This window comes from Gallus gallus, chromosome 31, assembly GCF_016699485.2.
Source record: "Gallus gallus isolate bGalGal1 chromosome 31, bGalGal1.mat.broiler.GRCg7b, whole genome shotgun sequence".
Taxonomy (NCBI): Eukaryota; Metazoa; Chordata; class Aves; order Galliformes; family Phasianidae; genus Gallus; species Gallus gallus.
In genome coordinates, this window is record NC_052562.1 from 1,137,137 (window position 1) to 1,161,593 (window position 24,457).

A 24,457-nucleotide genomic window follows, 5' to 3' on the forward strand; every position below is an offset into this window, starting at 1 on the left:
TATACTGTTTGTTTGTTTGTTTGTTTCTTTTGCTGGTTTTTACAATTCTATAAGTGATTCCATGCCCTTTAATGTCCCTTCCAACCCAAGCACCTCTATTTTATGGCTCTTTGGCAGGCTGGAGATGAACAGGAGCTTGGGAGGGGACAGAGACAAGATAGCTGACAAAAAGAGATAAAACGGACGCTGCATACAGAATGAGGTCACACTCAGTAAGAAGAGGTGGGGAAAAGAGGGAAAAGGGAGAAGTTTCCTCCCCCCAAGAGACAGGAAGCACAGCCCCTGCTAAGGGCTCTGTGTGTCCTGAAAGAAAAGCAGGGGCTTTGCAGATGCGAGAAATGCATCATGGGCTGCATCACAGCCTCTCGCTGTGACTAACTCTCTGTCAGCTGCAGAAACACACAGCACGTGTCCTAGGCTCGCAACACAAGCCTGTGACCATCTGCACCCAGCTCACAGCAAAGCAGGAACCGTGAGGAGAGATCTCCAAAAGATGTGCGGGCAGGTGGGATGGGCCATGCCGTGTCCCCATGTCCATGTCCTCCTGCTGCTGGTGTTTGGTGAGTTGGGGCTGCTTTGGGTAGCAGGGAACCCTGCTTGGAGGAAGAAGCCCAGCACAAAGAGGCTTGAGATGGTACCGAGGGTGGAGGTAGAGTACGCGTGGAATGGAGTCTTGCACCCAAAGCATGATTCTGGAAGTAGAGGAGACTGCATCTGGAAAAGAAAACCTATCCCAAATGGATTTAGGCTTGCTCAAATGGAGATAGTGGCGATACTGGCAGGGGATACACTTGTGGAGTGGTGACTGCTGAAGACTAGAGACATGGACAGAAACATGTGGGTGTGCAGGACACTGTCCCTCTAACCAAACCCCTCTCTGCTCCACGGTGCAGGTACTGCTGTGAGCACCCAGGGCATCTGCAGTTCCACAGCTGGTGGTGAGTGTGAGAATGGGTCCAGAAAATGAAGACATGGTGGGGGTGGAGATGGGGAGAGAGAAAGGCTTTATTGCCTCTGAATTCCCAATATCCACCCCAGGAGGGCAGATTCTCCATGACTTGGAATGCAGTGTGTTTTGCAGCTAATGATGCTGGTGGAATCCCTGTGCCATCTCTCCAGGTACTCTCCAGGCTCCAGCCATGCTCCTAAACACTTCCAGAGCTCAGGAAGGGGAAGTTGTCCTGGCTCAGTGTGTCCTTCAGAAGATAATACCTGCTGCCCGAATTGTCTTCTGCAAGGATGGAATGGAGGTTTACAGCATGAAAGCCCAACAGCATACCGTCATCTACTCCATGCTGCTGAACATCTCTGCAAGAAGCAGTGGGACATACACGTGTGCGTACCAGCAGAGGAACAAGAGCAATTGGCTAAGGAGATCTCCCCTCAGCACTCCCTTGGATCTACATGTCACAGGTGGGACTTGACACCAGGGTTGTGCGGACGCAGGGGATGGGGGGACTAAACATCACATAGATTTTCTGGATCAAGAAATGCCATAGAGAGAAGTGGGCTCTGGAATGGTCTCCCTCTCCATCCCGTGCTGCAGAAATGGGGCACTGCAGTGCCCAGGCTCAGGAAGCAGGTGCAGGGTTTGGGCACGATCCCTTTCCTGGGAAGTGATGCTGCAGGGGTTATTCAAAAAATGTTTTGAGAATAAGGAGTGGAAACTCGGGTGATTTCCAAGTGTGAGGTAGTTTCTCACTGTGTGAGTTCCTATGCAGCAAGAAGGCGATGCTGTGGCCATAGTGTGGGGATGGCCAGATGTTGGTGTGCTTTGGGATCCGGGTGCCTCCACCTGCAACAAAACCACCTAAAAGAGGCTTTAGATGGTGGCAGGAGGGGAAATGCATTATGGAGTCTTGCAAGTGGGATGCTGTCATCCCATCCCATAGAGGCAGAGCAACATACTAGTCCTTTCTTATCCACAAGGTCAAGGAAAGGAGAGAGTTGTGCTGCAGGATCATACGGTGCACAGTTGCATTTCTGCCATGCATTTCTTAATTCATCATAGTTTAGATATTTGATCATCAGAATGGCAGAAACCCCATGTCAGCCCACGTGTCTCAGGGGACAGAGCTGGCTCTGTGGGCATCTTCCAAGGTCTACATACCCTGCCCCGAACCAGTGCACTCAGGAGCTGTGTCCATGCAGAGCTATGAGCACTGGTGACACTCCGCCCATCCATATGTCTGTCCAGGTCATGTGTCCAATTCCACGGCAGGAACCATAACTGCAGGTGAGGGACTCTCCTTTGCTCCTACTGACCCCATCCCTTCACCTTTTCCCTATCCCTCCCCTCTATTATCATCTCATCGCTATGGCACTGTAACACCCCAACTTCTGCGTCACTCCCATCTGACCCCATCACCCTCTGTGTCCCCAGACACCAACACTCCTCTGAACCTCACAGTCATTCATGTGGTATCAGTTACTGTCAACCTCCTGCTGTCTGCAGCCACCTTCTGGACCATTAGGAAAGGTGAGGACTTGAGGGGACTGTGGGGGATCCATGAGGCTGCCACAGCTTTGATGTGAGACTGTTTTTCTTACAGGTGCCTGCCGGGAGAGATGCCGAAGGTGAGAAGGAAGGCTGGGAGGGGACGATTGAGAGCATTTGGGAACTTGGGGAAGTCCTTTTGCAGGGCAGCATTATCTGTGAGTTCCCCCATAACAGGAAGGGACTGCCATGGTGTTGGAGAAGGAAGGATTTCCTCATGGTAACATTACTGATCGCACGTGGATGCCTGGAGGATGAGGGATTGCCGTGGGGTTGGACTGAATGCAGTGCCTGATGCAAGGAGGCTTCATCCAAATGAATAACAGTCCTGGCCCCCTGCAGCAAACACCCACCCCAAATCCATTTTCCCTTAATCCACAGGCAGCAGCACGTTCCCAGCCAGCAGGTGCAAGCCACCGACTATGGAGAAATCCAGTGTGAGTGCTGGGCACCCCTTTTCCATGGGGACCCCCTTCCCTTGGGCTCCCATTTGCCATCCCACCTGTCCCTTTCCCACTTGGACATGCAAAAACCATTTCTCAAGAGTCAGTTTCTCCAGGGTGCTTTCATCACAGTGCTCATAGTGACAAATCCCATTTGCACAGCGGGTCTCACACTTCACACTCTGCTGTTCTCCCATCTACAGTTCCTCTCACTATGGTGTTTGTTTCAAGCACAGACCAAAGCTCAGCCCTGCACTGGAGGATATTGCTGAGCACACAGACAGCAGTGGGGAAATATCTCATAGATGGCTCTGCATGTGCAGGCAGCTGCAAAGGGAGGATGCTGTGGTCAGGGATGGGGGATATAACGCCACCACGCCTGCACCTTGCTCTGTTTGCAGCTTGAGTTTCATTGCAGAGCAGCAGGCTCAGATGTGCTGTGCAAATATAGAAAATGCCTCAAATGATGGGAAAATGCCCCCCCAAAGCCCAGCGTCTCTGGTCCTCCAAATCTTCTTGCAGAGTGGTGCAATGGGGGTGGACAGTCAGTCCAGAGCCCCGCGGGGTCTGCTGCCCAAACCAGTGGTGGGTCGCCCCCCTTCCCACATGAATACTGAGCACTCATAGTGTGTTTTTTTTTTCCCCACAGCCTCAGCCATTGCCCACTTTCGAAGGGACAAGGTGAGTCAGGGCCCTTCTCACCCAAAACTAAAGTGATATGCTCCACAGAAATGGCCTTATCATTTTGGTACGCTTGCTCATGCATCTCTTTACTTGCACAAAAACTGCAAATCACAAGATTTAATTTCTGAGTCACAAGTCACTCTACCTCAGTCTACAGCAAATGCCTCCCCTTGTTTTCCAACCCAGATCTGCTCTGACTTTTGCTAGCTGACTCCTGCCTGCTTCTCCAATGCGTGCAGCTCCCTCCAGCGCTCCTGGAGCCTCCTTGTGCAGGGCTTGCAGGCTGCAGCTGCAATAATAGGGCTTTCCTTTCCCCTCCAGCCTCCCTTGAAGCAGATGACCCGCAGCAGAGATGCATAGGCTTCAGCATGCCAAGGGAACCAGGACTGCGTCACGACCATTGTGTTTTCTTGCAGAGGGCTCTTGGGGCAGAACATGGGGCTTTTGGGTTCATGGGGTATGCTCTCCCATTATTTCTAGCCACTAAGATATATGACTTGCTTATGTATGGAGCACCTAGAATATCAATAAAATATCACAGCTATTTTAGTGACATCGGCAAGTGCTGAGCTGTTCTTATGCATCATCAAGCTCACCACAGTCTTGAATCAAAGGCATCATGAAGTGATGGGCTGTGGTGATATATCACTGCTGTGGCTTTAGGTGGAAGAAGCTCTGGAGATGCCCAGGATGGCCCTGTCTTGATACCTCCCATGAGCCCCAAGCACAAGGATTCTGTCACTGCCCCTATGGACAGATGGGCACCCTCAGAGTGCAATCAGACAGAAGAAGTACACAAACTTCATTCTGATGCAGAAGGATTTCATGCTTTTATTGATAAGTGTCACCTCTGCTGTGCTTTCCCCCTTCTTCTTGCAGAGAAAGGGGTGGATCACCTCTCACTTTCTGACATTCTGTCCTATGTACAAACTTCAGAGCTGTGTATTCCAGAGGCCTTCAAAACACAAACAAGGAATTACAGTGGTCCCACAGCATGGCCATGCAGCATTCCCCATGGGATCATGGCAGGAGGGGAACTGCACACCGTGACAACTGAGCTGGCATTTCCCCTCTAAAGCCATGCCTTCTGCAGACAAAAAAATGCACGCTCAACCTGCAGGCCTCTGCAAGAGCACAACTCACCTTCACTCTCCTCATTTGATCCACGTTGGCATCTGCAGGGAGATCCTGAATGAGTGCCCAGCCATCAGCAGGGGAGAGACCTTCCCCAGCCACCAGCACAAATGCACCCATGGGCATCCTCTGCCAAAATCATCACCCTTATAGCTTCATACAGCGGCTCCTGAGGTCTGCCTTGCAGCCCCAAGAAAATGCCCTGTGCTGTAGGGAGGCGGGTTTTGCTTCTGCACGATACTGGGTGGACGCTGCTCTGTTGCTGAGAATTGTCCTCACACAAAAAAGTGCTCTGAACAGACACATTTCCTCTGATACACTATCCGCTCAGTGCAGAGTTTGAAAGTGAAGCATTTGTTAATTCCCAGCAGTGTCAGCTACAGGAGTGGAGACCGTATAGCAGGGTGAAGAGAATGAGACCATATTTGTCAAGGAGGTTTAGAGACATGATACCGGAATACTATTGGGACCATATCCTGAAAAATTAACTTTATTAGCATTGATTGTCATGAGCACGTGGAGATAATCCTGACTTAAAATACAGCATTTGGGATCATCTCTGCATTGTACTCAATGCCTAGAAAGGAAGGGTGCAAGGGACTGAAACTTACAGTAAGAATCGTGGTCGGCAGGAGATCCCTCAGCACTACCAGCACCATGGAGAGAGACAGAGAGAGCAGAGAGAAAAGGCATTGAGGTTCCACAAAGCATCCAAGGGCCACTGGAGATATTCCCAGGGAAAAGTGCCTCCATCTCCTCTCGTATTGCAATCCCTCCTCTACACGAGGGAATCCACTGACAAAGCTCACACTGAAAAAGGAGCAGCACCCCAGGGTCCCAGATGCCCACCAATTACCCAGACCTGCCACTTCCTGCTCACCTACAGCATCTCTTCCCACAAGCACCTGAAAGAAGAAGAGTCCCACATCAGAGCTTTGACAGCCTCATGGATCCCACACAGTACTCATAAGCCCATAAGCCCTGACCTTTCTTGATGATCCAGCAGGAAGCTGCAGACAGGAGCAGGGTGACAGCCACTGATGCCACAGCGATGACTATGGGGCCCAACGGGGTGTATGAGTCTGGGGACAAAGCGGAGTGATGGGGACTAATGAATAGGATGGGGACACGGGAATGTGATGGGGTCAGAGCAGGGTGATGCAGACAGTGGGGTGTGATGGGGATGTAGTGATGGTATGGGGACACAGGGAAGGGATGAGGACAACAGTAAGGGACAGGGTCAACAGGACCAAAGGGGAGCCTCTCACTGGCATGTGCTGTCTCTTCCGTGGATCTGGACACATGGCCTGGGGGGACAAATGGATGGGCTGAGTATCCCCCGAACTCTCACCTCTGCATGAACACGGCTCCTGAGTGCATTGCTATGGGGCAGCGCTTACAGCCATAGGAAGGTGCCCACTGAGCCTGCCCTTCTCCTGAGACACATGGAATGATGTAGCTTCCCTTCGATATGATTACGTAAACTATGCTGGATTTAAAAATGCATGGCAGAGATGCAACTGTGCACTGTATGCTACTGCAGCACAATTCTCTACTTCACCTTGTGGATAAGAAAGGACAAGAATGTTGATGTAGGATGGCAGCATCCCAATTGCAAGACTCCATAATGCATTTCCCCTCCTGCCACCATCTAAAGCCTCTTTTAGGTGGTTTTCTTGAAGCAGGGAGAGGCAGCAAGATCCCAAAGCACACCAACATCTGGCCATCCTCACACTATGGCCACAGCATCATCTTCTTGCTGCATAGGAACTCACACAGTGAGAAACAACCTCACACTTGGAAATCACCCGAGTTTCCATTCCTTATTCTCAAAACATTTTTTGAATAACCCTTGCAGCATCCCTTCCCACAAAGTGGATCGTGCCCAAACCCTGCACCTGCTTCCTGAGCCTGGGCACCGCAGTGCCCCATTTCTGCACCACGGGATGGAGAGGGAGACCATTCCAGAGCCCATGTCACTCTATGGCATTTCTTGATCCAGAAAATCTATGTGGTGTTCAGTCCCCCCATCCCCTGCGTCCGCACAACCCTGGTGTCAAGTCCCACCTGTGACAAGTAGATCCAAGGGAGTGCTGAGGGGAGACCTCCTTAGCCAATTGCTCTCGTTCCTCTGCTGGTACCCACACGCGTATGTCCCACTGCTTCTTGCAGAGATGTTCATCAGCATGGAGTTGATGACCGTATGCTGATGGGCTTTCATGCTGTACAGCTCCATCCCATCCTTGCAGAAGACAATTCGGGCAGCAGGAACCAGCTTCTGAAGGACACATTGAGCCACGACGATTTCCCCTTCCTGAGCTCTGGAAGTGTTAAGGACCAGGAGTGGAGCCTGGAGAGTACCTGGAGAGACGGCACAGGGGTTCCACCGGCATCATTCCTGGGAAACCAGACCGCACCCAATCCATTAAATATCTTCTCTCCTGGGGTGGATATTGGGAATTCAGAGGGAATAAAGCCTTTCTCTCTTTCCATCTCCTCCCCCACCATGTCTTCATTTTCTGGACCCATTCCCACACTCACCATCAGCTGTGGAACTGCAGATGCCCTGGGTGCTCACACCAGTACCTGCACCGCGGGACAGAGAGAGTTTTGTTTAGAGGGACAATGTCCTGCTCACCCAGATGTTCCCACCCATGTCCCCACGGAGGACTAGGCACCATCCCGTCTGCCTATCCCCATACAGTGTCTCTGAGAAAGCCCCGGTCCATTTGTGGTGCGTTTGCTGCTTCAAGTACTGTTCCCTATCTTTCTAAAGCACCCAGCATTTGTAACTCACGTATTTTTGGAGCACGCCTACACCCTTCACCTACTGCACCACTGCCCTCAGCACCATCCCAAGCCTATTTCTGGTGGGATTCCTGCTCCAGGCATGGTTCCCCACTTCACACAGCATCCCCAACTCACCAAACACCACCAGCAGCAGGAGGGCAGGGACACGAGGACATGCCATGGTCCATTGCGCTTCCCCCAACATCTTTTGGAGATCTCTTCTCACAGCGCCTACTTTGATGTCAGCTGGATACAGATGGACACTGGTTTGCATTGCAACCCCAGGACCTGTCCTGTGGTATTTTTCTAGCTGACAGAGTTACCCACAGTGAGAGACTGTGATGCAGCCCATGGTGCATCTGTTGTGTCTGCCGAGCTACCGCTTTTATTTGGGGACGTCAGACACCTCATCATGGTCTGTGTTTCCTGTTTCTTAAAGGGAGGAATCTTCTCCCTTCTCCCCCTTATGCCCACCTGATCTTGCTGATCATGCCCTCATTCTGCATGCAGGGTCCCATCGGTCTCTTTGCGTCAGCTCTCCTCCTTGCTCTGTTTTCTTGCAACCTCCTGGCCATCTCCAGTCTATCACAGAGTCATCAAAGAAAATGGTTTGATCTGGAGAGGACCTGAAAGATTATGCAGTTAGCCATAGACTCATGAAAACCTACGGCCCCATTTAACCCATCCTTGAGCACTTCCAGGCATGCACTGTTTCAATAGGCAGCTGTGCTAGTGCCGCAACACCCTCAGAATCAAGAATTTTCTTCTAGCATCTAAACTGAATCACTCCTCTTTCAGTACAAATCCTTTCTCTTTTTTCCTATCACCATTAAACTGTGTAATCAGTTGCTGCCCTTGTTTATAAGCTCACATTAAATACAACATCTTGTTGCTTGACATGGCATCTCTTCTGCATTCTACTCCATCTCCCCCCTGTGTCCATGCTCCTTTGACTCTACTCTCAGCCCCATTGCACTGCAAGCTTAAGGGAACATCCCAACAGTGAGAGGCCCAGAAGAAAACCAGTGCCTTCAGTGCTGCTACACACTTTCCACCACCTGCAGAACTCCACCAGCAGAAAGCAACTTTCCACTCAGTATTACTGCTGGAATCACCACAAGCAATTATCACTTCAATTACAATCTCAGCAGGAAAATTAACCTGTGCCTCTCCCCACTCCTCTGTCGGGAACTCATCCACTGCGAACACTGCCCCTGCATCTGCCCATGATGCAACCTGTAGACCCACAAAACGTGGCAGAGCAGGACCACGGCTGCAGTTCTGCTCTCTGTGCTGAGAATGGAGGAACTCAGCTCAGGCCCTGCATCTGCCCATGGAGATGATCAACAGACCCACAGAACGTGGCCATGTGCTGAGAACTCACTCTGTGGTGAGCAATGAACCTCCTGCGTGCTCAGAATCTGCCTGTGCTATTTTTGTATCCCCCTTTGTTAGTCTGGCCAGACCTCAACTTTGTGCACACAGTAACACATCTTCTGTTTAGGAAGTAGAACTTTCCTCCCACACAAGATTCACCCGACTGCTGCCTCAGAAAGATGTATTTCTCCGTGATGCTTTGCTTGCGTGGGGCTGGGCTGGAAGTGGCATTTAAAAGAGCAGCAGCTGCACATCTCCAGTCTGAGGGACCAAAACCATAGAGGTGTGTGAGTGCAGAGGGCTGATGGGCTGCAAAGAACATCACCTCTTGCACGGCATGACTGCAGTTGCTTTGCTCTGGGCTGAATGACAAAGACAGGCCGAGTGTTTCCATTCAGGTGGGAAGGGCTCTAGGTCTGTGGGGCAGGATTCCCCCTGCGTTTGTCCATCTTCCATCTGGTTTTTGATGAAAGGTGCTGTAAGGTGCCTGCTAGCAGCACTGAGTGTGTCCTTATTCCTCAGGCAGAATGACACTGCTCTGAGTCCCCCAGCTCAGGGCAGTTACTGCATGGCACAGCTGAACAGAGAGCAAAGGCAAAGGGCTAGGATTGTGTCACAGCCAGGCTGTGGTCCAAACACCTACAATGAATCCCAAAAGCACTTATGGGATTTTTTATCAAAAATACCCTTAACATTTTGTACCTTCTTCTAGTATAGAGAGCTCCCATCTGGTGATTATCTTGCATCAAGTCTGTAGAGCACTCCCTCAAGTGCTGCCATATTTGATGTGCTTTATCTCAAGGCAAGATGGTTAGCATGTGTTGCTGTGTCTTTTGAGATCTTCCTTACTTGACTTGCCTGCCTTATGTACAAGGCTTACAGTTTCACTCAGTGTCTAGAATTCTCAGATGCTGAGTCTCTTCAGTCACCTGGATGGACTCTGCAGTTTGGGTTGAATTTTTGATCAATCAGCAAAACATAAAATCATAACACAGATTCAGACTTTGCATAAAGGAAATGTGAGACTCTTGCTAAGTGCATGGAAGAAGATGCTGCTGGAGATGAGGCTGCCCATGAATAGCCCACTGACATAGGATGGATATGGGAGTTCTTGTTGTTTATTGCTATCATTCTGCCAGGGGGCAGGAGCAGGATATAAAAGTCACACCTGCCCCAACTCACAGGGACCTCCAGGCACCTTTCATCTTTCCATATCCCTTCTTGAATGATCTCTGAACATCGATTCATGGATTGGGTATGTATTTGGAAACAAGAAGGGATTTATTTCACAGTCAGTAGTAAAGATGGTTTTAACCATATGCCCACCTCTTTGCCTTTGTGTCCTTTGGCTTTTACTTCTATGTCTCACCGAGTGCAAACCTTCCATCTTTCTGAGATCCATCCATTAATACAGATTCTTACCTGAATAAATACCTGTCTGCCACAGGCGTATTCATTTGTCCCCATTACATTCAGGCAGGCTTGAGTCTGGTAAGCCCAGACATACACGCCTGTGAATATTTAAGACTTCTATACCCCTGTGTGAACACATTTGAATGTCTTGTTGAGGAATTTGTGGTCCACACAGAAATCATGCAACTGCCATGAGACTGTCCAAGAGATAAGGAAACTCAAAAACCATACAGAGCTCTTGAGAGCCGATAGCACAGCCTTACCAGTCTGCAGAATCCAACCATACGTGGGTGTGCAGCTCGCTACTGGAATTGCTTTCACTTTCACTTTTGTTCTGCTGTTTAATCAATTGCTGTCATGGCGACAGAACAGAACCAGTCTGTGTGACACAGAGGCACAGAAGATTTCCTTAGTCCTCGGAGTTGGCGAAGCACTGACCACTGAACAGAATGTCAAGTGAAGGGAATTGGTAACTTCTTGGAAAAAGGATTATGATGCACTGTCCATACTGCTTAGCACCATAACTCTGGTTCTAGCAGAAGAAATAGCAGAGTCTGAGTTTGAACACCCACAAAAAACATAGTTAAAGAATTGCTGTGTTGTTACTTACTTTGCATGATCAACTCTCATTTTTTAACTACTTCTGGCTTTAATTAATGTACATTAGTATGATATACTGACAAAAAATAAACATCAAATAAAGTTTCCCTCCCAGCTTTTTACAAACACATTGTGAGGATCAGTGGGACCCACGGCCAACCACAGGCACAACTGTAGTCGTGCTTGAGACCAAAAAACCTGTATTAGAGCACAGATTCAAGAGCCAAACCCAAATTTCAGTGGAATATCAAGATGCTAACTGTAGCTGCAGAAGCTTCAGTGCAGTTGTGGGTATGTGCATGGATGCACCAGCTCGTTACAAGTGGCTCACTGCTGAGTTTCATCAACGGAGCAAGATCTGGGCCCATCCCCACGTGGCTCTCCAGAATATGCTGTTTACCTAAGCACTCTCTTGGAACAGGCATTCTTCAAAAACATAAAGTAACAGGAGGCAGGGCTTTCCCAAACTTCACCTACATTCTGTTAGAGGAGAGGGTAGGTTGGGGGCTGTGTGACAAACAGGCTCAACGGCTGCACTGGTATATGTCTTGCTTAGGTGTCTACACCATGCTAGGCCTCAGTGTTACAATTCCATGACCTGGAAAACTCATGAAGATTAGAATACCAGGCGGGTGCTCATTAAGAATAGAACACCAGGTTATGTGCTCATTAAGAGCAGACAACCAGGTGGGTGCTCACAGCTATTGCCATTCACACCAACCCTTTCCCCCATCCCACGAGTCTCCACAATCTCAGCATGGATTTGGATTCCATGCCTCAAAACAGTACATGAAACAGTTCAGCAGTCCGTTCACTGTCTCCGCTTTGTTTGAGCTTCTTCAGATTAGATGATGGCACTGTGGATGCTGATGCAGCAGTCTCTCCCTCTTCGGTTCTACACCCCACAGTCCTGCTTATTTCAGTAACATCATGCCTATGGCTAACCTATTTTGTAACGTAACACATGGCAATCACAAATGTGAGCAAACAAGAAGTGCACGCAAGCATTAATACTGTCATGGTTAAAAAGGGTCTTGCATTGCCTCTTCTCAAAACCTGTATACATAGATACAGAGAATCCAAAGATGACAAGGATGGGATTATCCACTGAGTCTGAATACGATGTTCTTACCTGTGGGCGTTGGAACCTTCCCACGTACAAAAATTCAGTGGTGCTTTGAGAATGGGAAGTACATGTCGTGTTGGTGGCAGATCAACTAAGACTGGTTTTCATGAGTAGTGAAGGGGTTGAAGGGGTTTTACCGGATCTTTGCTTTCTCTTTTTCCCTGCAACAAGGAGAAGGGTTTGTCAGGAGCTATTGGAAAAGAGCAGATATTTTGTGTAGTGTCAAGACCAATGTCTTGGGTTTTGACGGTAGTCCTCTTTGAAATAAATCCTTCTGTTCTCCCACGGTGCATACCTTTGCCTCAATTGTCTGATATTTTCTCCCCTTCTGATGGGCGTACGTTCTATGCTTTCCCGGATGGAGTATAGTTCTATCGGGATTTATTTTTACCACAGTGATTGGGTATCAGGTATAGATCAAAGTACCGTGTAGCATTAGGACAAATTTGAGGCTTTCTTGTTGATATGGTTATAGGCGACACTAATTGGATTTCCTTTTCAGAGTCTTTATTGTTCTTCAGATTTCAACTGCTGACTGTACTTGGGAAACAAAGAATAGTACAAGTGCCAAGTTTTTTTTACTCACTGCTCCTAACGGTGCACTCCTCACTGTGAGGAGGTGAGGCACTGGAACAGGTTGCCTAGAGATGTGGCTGGTGCTCCGTCCCTGGGGACTTTCTAGGCTAGGCTGGATAAGGCCCTGGGCAACCTGATCTAGCTGTGGTGTCCCAGTTCACTTCACAGGAGCTGGACTCGATGGCATGCACAGGTCCCTTCCAACTCTAAACATTCTATGATTCTTTGATTCTGTGGCTGTGGAGACTAGGTGCGTGTGAACCACAGAACCTAGAGGTGAGGGATCAACCCAGCGCTCCAGGGATGCCGACACACCTCAATCTTCTCGTCTCCTCTTTCTGTCCCCATTCAACTCCAGTGTCCCCATTGGAGCACAATGTGCCCGTCACTCCCCACTGTCCCTATCTCTCCAATCAGTCCCCTGGAAGCCATGGTCAACACAGTGACAACAGTGGAAAAGGCTTGTGGGAAAAAGAGGGGAATGGGACCCTGGGGAGCTCCTTGGGCAGGGCAGCATTACCTGTGAGATCAACCATGGAAAAAAAAGGGATTATCTTGGGACTGGAGAAGGAAGTACTCCTTCATGGGAACATCCATGACAGCCCCTGGACATGTGCATGATGAGGGATTGCCATGGGGTTGCACTGAACACATTGCCCAATGCAAGGAGGCATTCTACAAGTGAATATCAATCCTGGGCCCATCCCAGCAAGCAACCACTCCAAACCCATTTCCCATTCCCACACAGAGAGCAGCACATTGCCAGGCAGCATTTGGAAGGCACCGGCTGTGGAGGAATCCAGTGTGAGTGCTGGGCAACCCATATCCACGGGGATCTTCTCGCCATGAGCTCCTGGTAGCAACCCTGCTCATTCCTTCGTACATGCTGAATCCATTCATCAAGGGAAAATTTCTCCACAGTGCTTACAACCCACGACTCATGATGAAAAATCCCACTTGAATGGGGATGGGGGGAACTCCACCTTCACCCCTTCTTGACCGGACAAAATGATCTGTGGCCCTTCTCAACTGGAACACAAGCAATGAGCTCCTAACTAATGGCAGTACGGTGTCGGCTTCTTTAATTCTGCGGTTCTACTTTTTGTTTGTTTGTTTGTTTGTTTTGCTGGTTTTTACAATTCTATAAGTGATTCCATGCCCTTTAATGTCCCTTCCAACCCAAGCACCTCTATTTTACTGCTCTTTGGCAGGCTGGAGATGAACAGGAGCTTGGGAGGGGACAGAGACAAGATAGCTGACAAAAAGAGATAAAACGGACGCTGCATACAGAATGAGGTCACACTCAGTAAGAAGAGGTGGGGAAAAGAGGGAACAGGGAGAAGTTTCCTCCCCCCAAGAGACAGGAAGCACAGCCCCTGCTAAGGTCTCTATGTGTCCTGAAATAAAAGCAGGGGCTCTGCAGATGCGAGAAATGCATCATGGGCTGCATCACAGCCTCTCGCTGTGACTAACTCTCTGTCAGCTGCAGAAACACACAGCACGTGTCCTAGGCTCGCAACACAAGCCTGTGACCATCTGCACCCAGCTCACAGCAAAGCAGGAACCGTGAGGAGAGATCTCCAAAAGATGTGCGGGCAGGTGGGATGGGCCGTGCCGTGTCCCCATGTCCATGTCCTCCTGCTGCTGGTGTTTGGTGAGTTGGGGCTGCTTTGGGTAGCAGGGAACTCTGCTTGGAGGAAGAAGCCCCGCACAAAGAGGCTTGAGATGGTGCCGAGGGTGGAGGTAGAGTACATGTGGGATAGAGTCTAGCACCAAAAGCATGATTTTGAAGTAGAGGAGACTGCATCTGGAAAAGAAAACCTATCCCAAATGGATTTAGGCTTGCTCAAATGGAGATAGTGGCGATACGGGAAGGGGATACACTTGTGGAGTGGTGACTGCTGAAGACTGGAGACATGGACAGAAACTTATGGGTGTGCAGGACACTGTCCCTCTAACCAAACCCCTCTCTGCTCCACGGTGCAGGTACTGCTGTGAGCACCCAGGGCATCTGCAGTTCCACAGCTGATGGTGAGTGTGAGAATGGGTCCAGAAAATGAAGACATGGTGGAGGAGGAGATGGAAAGAGAGAAAGGCTTTATTGCCTCTGAATTCCCAATATCCACCCCAGGAGGGCAGATTCTCCATGACTTGGAATGCAGTGTGTTTTGCAGCTAATGATGCTGGTGGAATCCCTGTGCCATCTCTCCAGGTACTCTCCAGGCTCCAGCCCTGTACCTTAACGCTTCCAGAGCTCAGGAAGGGGAAATCGTCCTGGCTCAATGTATCCTTCAGAAGCTGGTTCCTGCTGCCAGATTTGTCTTCTGCAAGGATGGGATGGAACTGTACAGCATGAAAGCCCATCAGCATACGGTCATCTACTCCATGCTGCTGAACATCTCTGCTAGAAGCAGTGGGACATACACGTGTGCGTACCAGCAGAGGAACGAGGGCAATTGGCTAAGGAGATCTCCCCTCAGCACTCCCTTGGATCTACATGTCACAGGTGGGATGTGACACCAGGGTTGTGCGGACGCAGGGGATGGGGGGACTAAACATCACATAGATTTTCTGGATCAAGAAATGCCATAGAGAGAAGTGGGCTCTGGAATGGTCTCCCTCTCCATTCCGTGGTGCAGATATGGGGAACTGCAGTGCCCAGGCTCAGAAAAAAAGGTGCAGGGTTTGGGCAAAATCCCTTTCCTGGGAAGTGATGCTGCAAGGGCTATTCAAAAAATGTTTTGAGAATAAGGAGTGGAAACTGGGGTGATTTCCAAGTGTGGGGTGGTTTCTCACTGTGTGAGTTCCTATGCAGCAAGAAGGCGATGCTGTGGCCATAGTGTGGGAATGGCCAGATGTCGGTTTGCTTTGGGATCTGGGTGCCTCCACCTGCAACAAAACCACCTAAAAGAGGCTTTAGGTGTTGGCAGGAGGGGAAATGAATTATGGAGTCTTGCAATTGGGATGCTGCCATCCCATCCCATAGAGACAGAACAACATACCAGTCCTTTCTTATCCACAAGGTCAAGGAAAGGAGAGAGTTGTGCTGCAGGATCATACGGTGCACAGTTGCATTTCTGCCATGCATTCCTAAATTCATCATAGTTTAGATAATTGATCATCAGAATGGCAGAAACCCCATGTCAGCCCACGTGTCTCCGGGGACAGAGCTGGCTCTGTGGGCATCTTCCAAGGCCTGCGTGCCCTGCCCCGTACCAGTGCACTCAGGAGCTGTGTCCATGCAGAGCTATGAGCACTGGTGACACTCAGCCCATCCATATGTCTGTCCAGGTCATGTGTCCGATTCCTCAGCAGGAACCATAACTGCAGGTGAGGGACTCTCCTTTGCTCCTACTGACCCCATCCCTTCACCTTTTCCCTATCCCTCCCCTCTTTTCTCATCTCATCGCTATGGCACTGTAACACCCCAACTTCTGCGTCACTCCCATCTGACCCCATCACCCTCTGTGTCCCCAGACACCAACACTCCTCTGAACCTCACAGTCATTCATGTGGTATCAGTTACTGTCACCCTCCTGCTGTCTGCAGCCACCTTCTGGACCATTAGGAAAGGTGAGGACTTGAGGGGACTGTGGGAGATCCATGAGGCTGCCACAGCTTTGATGTGAGACTGTTTTTCTTACAGGTGCCTGCCGGGAGAGATGCCGAAGGTGAGAAGGAAGGCTGGGAGGGGACGATTGAGAGCATTTGGGAACTTGGGGAAGTCCTTTTGCAGGGCAGCATTATCTGTGAGTTCCCCCATAACAGGAAGGGACTGCCATGGTGTTGGAGAAGGAAGGATTTTCTCATGGTAACATTACTGACAGCACGTGGATGCCTGGAGGATGAGGGATTGCTGTGGGGTTGGACTGAATGCAGTGCCTGATGCAAGGAGGCTTCATCCAAATGAATAACAGTCCTGGCCCCCTGCAGCAAACACCCACCCCAAATCCATTTTCCCTTAATCCACAGGCAGCAGCCCGTTCCCAGCCAGCAGGTGCAAGCCACCGACTACGGAGAAATCCAGTGTGAGTGCTGGGCACCCCTTTTCCATGGGGACCCCCTTCCCTTGGGCTCCCATTTGCCATCCCACCTGTCCCTTTCCCACTTGGACATGCAAAAACCATTTCTCAAGAGTCAGTTTCTCCAGGGTGCTTTCATCACTGTGCTCATAGTGACAAATCCCATTTGCACAGCGGGTCTCACACTTCACACTCTGCTGTTCTATGGTGTTTGTTTCAAGCACAGACCAAAGCTCAGCCCTGCACTGGAGGATATTGCTGTGCACACAGACAGCAGTGGGGAAATATCTCATAGGTATTTGCTCTGCAAGTGCAGGCTGCTGCAAAGGTAGGATGCTGTGGTCAGGAATGGGGGATATAACGTCACCACACCTGCACCTTGCTCTGTTTGCAGCTTGAGTTTCATTGCAGAGCAGCAGGCTCAGATGTGCTGTGTAAATATAGAAAATGCCTCAAATGATGGGAAAATGCCCCCCCAAAGCCCAGCGTCTCTGGTCCTCCAAATCTTCCTGCAGAGTGGTTCAATGGGGGTGGACAGTCAGTCCAGAGCCCTGCGGGGTCTGCTGCCCAAACCAGTGGTGGGTCGCCCCCCTTCCCACATGAATACTGAGCACTCATAGTGTGTTTTTTTTCCCCACAGACTCAACCATTGCCCACTTTCGAAGGGACAAGGTGAGTCAGGGCCCTTCTCACCCAAAATTAAAGTGATTTGCTCCACAGGAGTGGCATTATCATTTTGGTACGCTTGCTCATGCATCTCTTTACTTGCACAAAAACTGCAAATCACAAGATTTAATTTCTGAGTCACAAGTCACTCTACCTCAGTCTACGGCAAACGCCTCCCCTTGTTTTCCGACCCAGATATGCTCTCACTTTCGCTAGCTGACTCCTGCCTGCTTCTCCAATGCGTGCAGCTCCCTCCAGCGCTCCTGCAGCCTCCTTGTGCAGGGCTTGCAGGCTGCAGCTGCAATAACAGGGCTTTCCTTTCCCCTCCAGCCTCCCGTGAAGCAGATGACCCGCAGCAGAGATGCATAGGCTTCAGCATGCCAAGGCAACCAGGACTGCGTCACGACCATTGTGTTTTCTTGCAGAGGGCGCTTGGGGCAGAAGATGGGGCTTTTGGGTTCATGGGGTATGCTCTCCCATTATTTCTAGCCTCTAAGATATATGACTTGCTTATGCATGTACAACCTAGAATATCAATAAAATATCACAGCTATTTTAGAGACATCGGCAAGTGCTGAGCTGTTGTTATGCATCATCAAGCTCACCACGGTCTTGAATCAAAGACATCATGAAGTGATGAGCTGCGGTTATACATCACTGCTGTGGCTTTAGGTGGAAGAAGCTCTGGAGATGACCAGGATGGCCCTGTCTTGATACCTACCATGAGCCCCAAGCACAAGGATTCTGTCACTGCCCCTATGGACAGATGGGCACCCTCCGAGTGCATTCAGGCAGAAGAAGTACACAAACCTCATTCTGATGCAGAAGGATTTCATGCTTTTATTGATAAGTGTCACCTCTGCTGTGCTTTCCCCCTTCTTCTTGCAGAGAAAGGGGTGGATCGCCTCTCACTTTCTGACATTCTGTCCTATGTACAAACTTCAGAGCTGTGTATTCCAGAGACCTTCAAAACACAAACAAGGAATTACAGTGGTCCCACAGCACGGCCATGCAGCATTCCCCATGGGAATGTGGCAGGAGGGGAACTGCAGCCAGAGCACCGCCACCGTGACAACTGAGCTGGCATTTCCCCTCCAAAGCCATGCCTTCTGCAGACAATAAATGCACGCTCAACCTGCAGGCCTCTGCAAGAGCACAACTCACCTTCACTCTCCTCATTTCATCCACGTTGGCATCTGCAGGGAGATCCTGAATGAGTGCCCAGCCATCAGCAGGGGAGAGACCTTCCCCAGCCACCAACACAGATGCACCCGTGGGCATCCTCTGCCAAAATCATCACCCTTACAGCTTCCTACAGCGGCTCCTGAGGTCTGCCTTGCAGCCCCAAGGAAATGCCCTGTGCTGTAGGGAGGCGGGTTTTGCTTCTGCGCGATATTGGGTGGAGGCTGCTCTGTTACTGAGAATGGTCCTCACCCAAAAAAGTGCTCTGAAGAGACACATTTCCTCTGAAACCCTGTCCGCTCAGTGCAGAGTTTGAAAGTGAAGCATTTGTTAATTCCCAGCAGTGTCAGCTACAGGAGTAGAGACTGTATAGCAGGGTGAAGAGAATGAGACCATATTTGTCAAGGAGGTTTAGAGAGATGATGCCGGAATAGTATTCCGACTATATCCGGAAAAATTAACTTTATTAGCATTGATTGTCATGAGCACGTGGAGATAATCCTGACTTAAAATACAGCATTTGGGATCATCTCTGCATTGTACTCAATGCCTAGAAAGGAAGGGTGCAAGGGATTGAAACTTACAGTAAGAATCGTGGTCGGCAGGAGATCCCTCAGCACTACCAGCACCATGGAGAGAGACAGAGAGAGCAGAGAGAAAAGGCATTGAGGTTCCACAAAGCATCCAAGGGCCACTGGAGATATTCCCAGGGAAAAGTGCCTCCATCTCCTATCGTACTGCAATCCCTCCTCTACACGAGGGAATCCACTGACAAAGCTCACACTGAAAAAGGAGCAGCACCCCAGGGTCCCAGATGCCCACCAATTACCCAGACCTGCCACTTCCTGCTCACCTACAGCATCTCTTCCCACAAGCACCTGAAAGAAGAAGAGTCCCACATCAGAGCTTTGACAGCCTCATGGATCCCACACACTACGCACAAGCCCATAAGCCCTGACCTTTCTTGATGATCCAGCAGGAGGCTGCGGACAGGAGCAGGGTGACAGCCACTGGTGCCACAGCGATGACTATGGGGTCCAACGGGGTGTATGAGTCTGGGGACAAAGCGGAGTGATGGGGACTAATGAATAGGATGGGGACACGGGAATGTGATGGGGTCAGAGCAGGGTGATGCAGACAGTGGGGTGTGATGGGGATGTAGTGATGGTATGGGGACACAGGGAAGGGATGAGGACAACAGTAAGGGACAGGGTCAACAGGACCAAAGGGGAGCCTCTCACCAGCATGTGCTGTCTCTTCCGTGGATCTGGGCACAAGGCCTGGGGGGACAAATGGATGGGCTGAGTATCCCCCGAACTCTCACCTCTGCGTGAACACGGCTCCTGAGTGCATTGCTATGGGGCAGGGCTTGCAGCCATAGGAAGGTGCCCACTGAGCCTGCCCTTCTCCTGAGACACATGGAATGATGTAGGTTCCCTTCGATCTGATTACGTAAACTATGCTGGATTTAAAAATGCATGGCAGAGATGCAACCGTGCACTGTATGATACTGCAGCACAATTCTCTACTTCACCTTGTGGATAAGAAAGGACAAGTATGTTGATGTAGGATGGCAGCATCACAACTGCAAGACTCCATCCTGCATTTCCCCTCCTGCCGCCATGTAAAGCCTCTTTTAGGTGGCTTTGTTGAAGCAGGTAGAGGCACCCCGATCCCAAAGCACATCAACATCTGGCCATCCCCACACTATGGCCACAGCATCATCTTCTTGCTGCTTAGGAGCTCACACAGTGAGAAACCACCCCACACTTGGAAATCACCCGAGTTTCCATTCCTTATTCTCAAAACATTTTTTGAATAACCCTTGCAGCATCCCTTCCCAGGAAAGGGATCGTGCCCAAACCCTGCACCTGCTTCCTGAGCCTGGGCACTGCAGTGCCCCATTTCTGCACCACGGGATGCAGAGGGAGACCATTCCAGAGCCCACTTCTCTCTATGGCATTTCTTGATCCAGAAAATCTATGTGGTGTTCAGCTCCCCATCCCCTGCGTCCGCACAACCCTGGTGTCACATCCCACCTGTGACCTGCAGGTCCAAGGGAGGGCTGAGGGGAGAGCTCCTCAGCCTGTTTTTCGTGTTCCTCTGCTGGTAGAAACATGTGTATGTCCCCGCACTTCTCTCAGTGATGTTCAGCAGCATGGAGCTCATGACCCTTCCCTCTTGGACCTTCACACTGTACACCTCCAACCCATCCTTGCACAAGACAATTCGGGTAGCAGGAAACTGCTTCTGAAAGACACATCGAGCCAGGACAACTTCTCCTTCCTGAGCACTGGATGCGTTAAGGACCAGGACTGGAGCCTGGAGAGTACCTGGAGAGATGGCACAGGGATTCCACCACCTCATTGGTTGCAAAACACATTGAATCACAAGGCACAGACAATCAGCACTCCAGAGATGGACATTGGGAATTCAGGGGGGAAAACTGCTTTTCTCTCTTCCCATTTCCTCCCCCAGGATGTCTTCTTTTTCTGGACCCATTCCCACACTCACCACCAGCTGTGGAACTGCAGATGCCCTGGGTGCTCACACCAGTACCTGCACCGCGGGACACAGAGAGTTCTGTTTAGAGGGACAATGTCCTGCTCACCCAGATGTTCCCACCCATGTCCCCACAGAGGACTAGGCACCATCCCATCTGCCTATCCCCATACAGTGTCTCTGAGAAAGCTCGGGTCCATTTGTGGTGCGTTTGCTGCTTCAAGTGCTGTTCCCTATCTTTCTAAAGCACCCAGCATTTGTAACTCACGTATTTTTGGAGCTCGCCTACACCCTTCACCTACTGCACCACTGCCCTCAGCACCATCCCAAGCCTATTTCTGGTGGGATTCCTGCTCCAGGCATGGTTCCCTACTTCACACAGCATCCCCAACTCACCAACCACCACCAGCAGCAGGAGGGCAGGGACACGAGGACACGCCATGGTCCATTGAGCTTCCCCCAACATCTTTTGGAGATCTCTTCTCACAGCGCCTACTTTGATGTGAGCTGGATACAGATGGACACTGGTTTGCATTGCAACCCCAGGACCTGTCCTGTGGTATTTTTCTAGCTGACAGAGTTACCCACGGTGAGAGACTGTGATGCAGCCCATGGTGCATCTGTTGTGTCTGCCGAGCTACCGCTTTTATTTGGGGACGTCAGACACCTCATCATGGTCTGTGTTTCCTGTTTCTTAAAGGGAGGAATCTTCTCCCTTCTCCCCCTTATGCCCACCTGATCTTGCTGATCATGCCCTCATTCTGCATGCAGGGTCCCATCGGTCTCTTTGCGTCAGCTCTCCTCCTTGCTCTGATTTCTTGCTACCTCCTGGCCATCTCCAGTCTATCACAGAGTCAAACAAGAAAATGGTTTGATTTGGAGAGGACCTGAAAGATTATGCAGTTAGCCATAGACTCATAAAAACCTACGGCCCCATTTAACCCATCCTTGAGCACCTCCAGGCATGCACTGCTTCAATGGGCAGCTGTGCTAGTGCCGCAACACCCTCAGAATCAAGAATTTTCTTCTAGCATCTAAACGGAATCACTCCTCTTTCAGTACAGATCCTTTCTCTTTTTTCCTATCACCATTAAACTGTGTAATCAGTTGCTGTCCTTGTTTATAAGCTCACATTAATTACAATATCTTGTTGCTTGACGTGGCATCTCTTCTGCATTCTACTCCATCTCCCCCCTGTGTCCATGCTCCTTTGACTCTACTCTCAGCCCCATTGCACTGCACCCTTAAGGGAACATCCCAACAGTGAGAGGCCCGGAAGAAAACCAGTGCCTTCAGTGCTGCTACACACTCTCCACCACCTGCAGAACTCCACCAGCAGAAAGCAACTTTCCACTCAGTATTACTGCTGTAATCACCACAAGCAATTATCACTTCAATTACAATCTCGGCAGGAAAATTAACCTCTGCCTCTCCCCACTCCTCTGTGGGGAACTCATCCACTGGAAACTCTGGCCCTGCATCTGCCCATGATGCAACCTGTAGACCCACAAAACGTGGCAGAGCAGGACCACGGCTGCAGTTCTGCTCTCTGTGCTGAGAATGGAGGAACTCAGCTCAGGCCCTGCATCTGCCCATGGAGATGATCAACAGACCCACAAAACGTGGCCATGTGCTGAGAACTCACTCTGTGGTGAGCAATGAACCTCCTGCGTGCTCAGAATCTGCCTGTGCTATTTTTGTATCCCCCTTTGTTAGTCTGGCCAGACTACAGCTTCTTGCACACAGTAACACGTCTTCTGTTTAGGAAGGAGAACTTTCCTCCCACACCAGATTCACCTGACTGCTGCCTCAGAAAGATGTATTTCTCCGTGATGCTTTGCTTGTGTGGAGCTGGGCTGGAAGCGGCATTTAAAAGAGCAGCAGCTGCACATCTCCAGTCTGAGGGACCAAAACCATAGAGGTGTGTGAGTGCAGAGGGCTGATGGGCTGCAAAGAACATCACCTCTTTGCACGGCATGACTGCAGTTGCTTTGCTCTGGGCTGAATGACGAAGACAGGCCGAGCGTTTCCATTCAGGTGGGAAGGGCTTTAGGTCTGTGGGGCAGGATTCCCCCTGCGTTTGTCCATCTTCCAGCTGGTTTTTAGTGAAAGGTGCTGTAAGGTGCCTGCTAGCCGCACTGAGTGTGTCCTTATTCCTCAGGCAGAATGTCACTGCTCTGAGTCCCCCAGCTCAGGGCAGTTACTGCATGGCACACATGAACAGAGAGCAAAGGCAAAGGCTAGGATTGTGTCACAGCCAGGCTGTGATCCACACACCTACAATGTAACCCAAAAGCACTTATGGGATTTTTTTATCAAAAATGCTCTTCAATTTCTGTTCCTTCTAGTAGTGCAGAGAGCTCCCATCTGGTGATTATCTTGCACCAAGTCTGTATAGCACTCCCTCAAGGGCTGCCATATTTGATGTGCTTTAGCTCAAGGCAAGATGAATTATTAATCTCCTACTCAACCTGAGTCCATAGGTAGGGAATGTGAATGGTTAGCATGTGTCGCTGTGTCTTTTGAGATCTTCCTTACTTGACTTGCCTGCCTTATCTACAAGGCTTACAGTTTCACTCAGTGTCTAGAATTCTCAGATGCTGAGTCTCTTCAGTCACCTGGATGGACTCTGCAGTTTGGGTTGAATTTTTGATCAATCAGCAAAACATAAAATCATAACACAGACTCAGACTTTGCATAAAGGAAATGTGAGACTCTTGCTAAGTGCATGGAAGAGGATGCTGCTGGAGATGATGCTGCCCATGAATAGCCCACTGACATAGGATGGATATGGGAGTTCTTGTTGTTTATTGCTAACATTCTGCCAGGGGGCAGGAGCAGGATATAAAAGTCACACCTGCCCCAACTCGCAGGGACCTCCGGGCACCTTTCATCTTTCACATCCCTTCTTGAATGATCTCTGAACATCGATTCATGGATTGGGTATGTATTTGGAAACAAGAAGGGATTTATTTCACAGTCAGTAGTAAAGATGGTTTTAACCATATGCCCACTTCTTTGCCTTTGTGTCCTTTGGCTTTTAATTCTGTGTCTCACCGAGTGCAAACCTTCCATCTTTCCGAGATCCATCCATTAATACAGATTCTTACCTGAATAAATACCTGTCTGCCACAGACGTATTCATTTGTCCCCATTACATTCAGGCAGGCTTGCGTCTGGTAAGCCCAGACATACACGCTTGTGAATATTTAAGACTTCTATACCCCTGTGTGAACACATTTGAATGTCTTGTTGAGGAACTTGTGGTCCACACAGAAATCATGCAACTGCCATGAGACTGGCCAAGAGATAAGGAAACTCAAAAACCATACAGAGCTCTTGAGAGCCGAAAGCACAGCCTTACCAGTCTGCAGAATCAAACCATACATGGGTGTGCAGCTCGCTACTGGAATTGCTTTCACTTTCACTTTTGTTCTGCTGTTTA

The 24,457-nt window shown here is 49.8% G+C and overlaps 1 protein-coding gene across 10 annotated transcripts in view; it reads right to left on the reverse strand.

The window, feature by feature from the left end:
* LOC107055447 overlaps positions 1-21,634 on the reverse strand; it is a 30,938-nt gene extending 9,304 nt beyond the window's left edge. Inside the window, exons 1-8 of one of the 10 annotated variants that reach the window (XM_040654370.2) lie at positions 21,409-21,634; positions 20,550-20,843; positions 6,027-6,065; positions 5,745-5,840; positions 5,639-5,663; positions 5,370-5,404; positions 4,768-4,799; positions 4,432-4,579 (exon numbers count right to left, since the gene is read on the reverse strand). In XM_040654370.2, coding sequence (XP_040510304.1) covers positions 4,544-4,579; positions 4,768-4,799; positions 5,370-5,404; positions 5,639-5,663; positions 5,745-5,840; positions 6,027-6,065; positions 20,550-20,843; positions 21,409-21,547 — 696 coding nt within the window. In that variant the 5' untranslated portion in view covers positions 21,548-21,634 and the 3' untranslated portion in view covers positions 4,432-4,543. Of the gene's footprint in view, positions 1-4,431; positions 4,800-5,025; positions 5,405-5,638; positions 5,664-5,744; positions 5,841-6,026; positions 6,066-6,825; positions 7,120-7,683; positions 7,910-18,505; positions 18,525-19,094; positions 19,389-19,469; positions 19,791-20,549; positions 20,844-21,408 lie in introns of those variants that run through there. The other 9 variants (XM_040654369.2, XM_040654372.2, XM_040654368.2 and 6 more) reach the window with 9 other exon arrangements.
* Between the last annotated feature and the right edge of the window lie 2,823 nt (positions 21,635-24,457).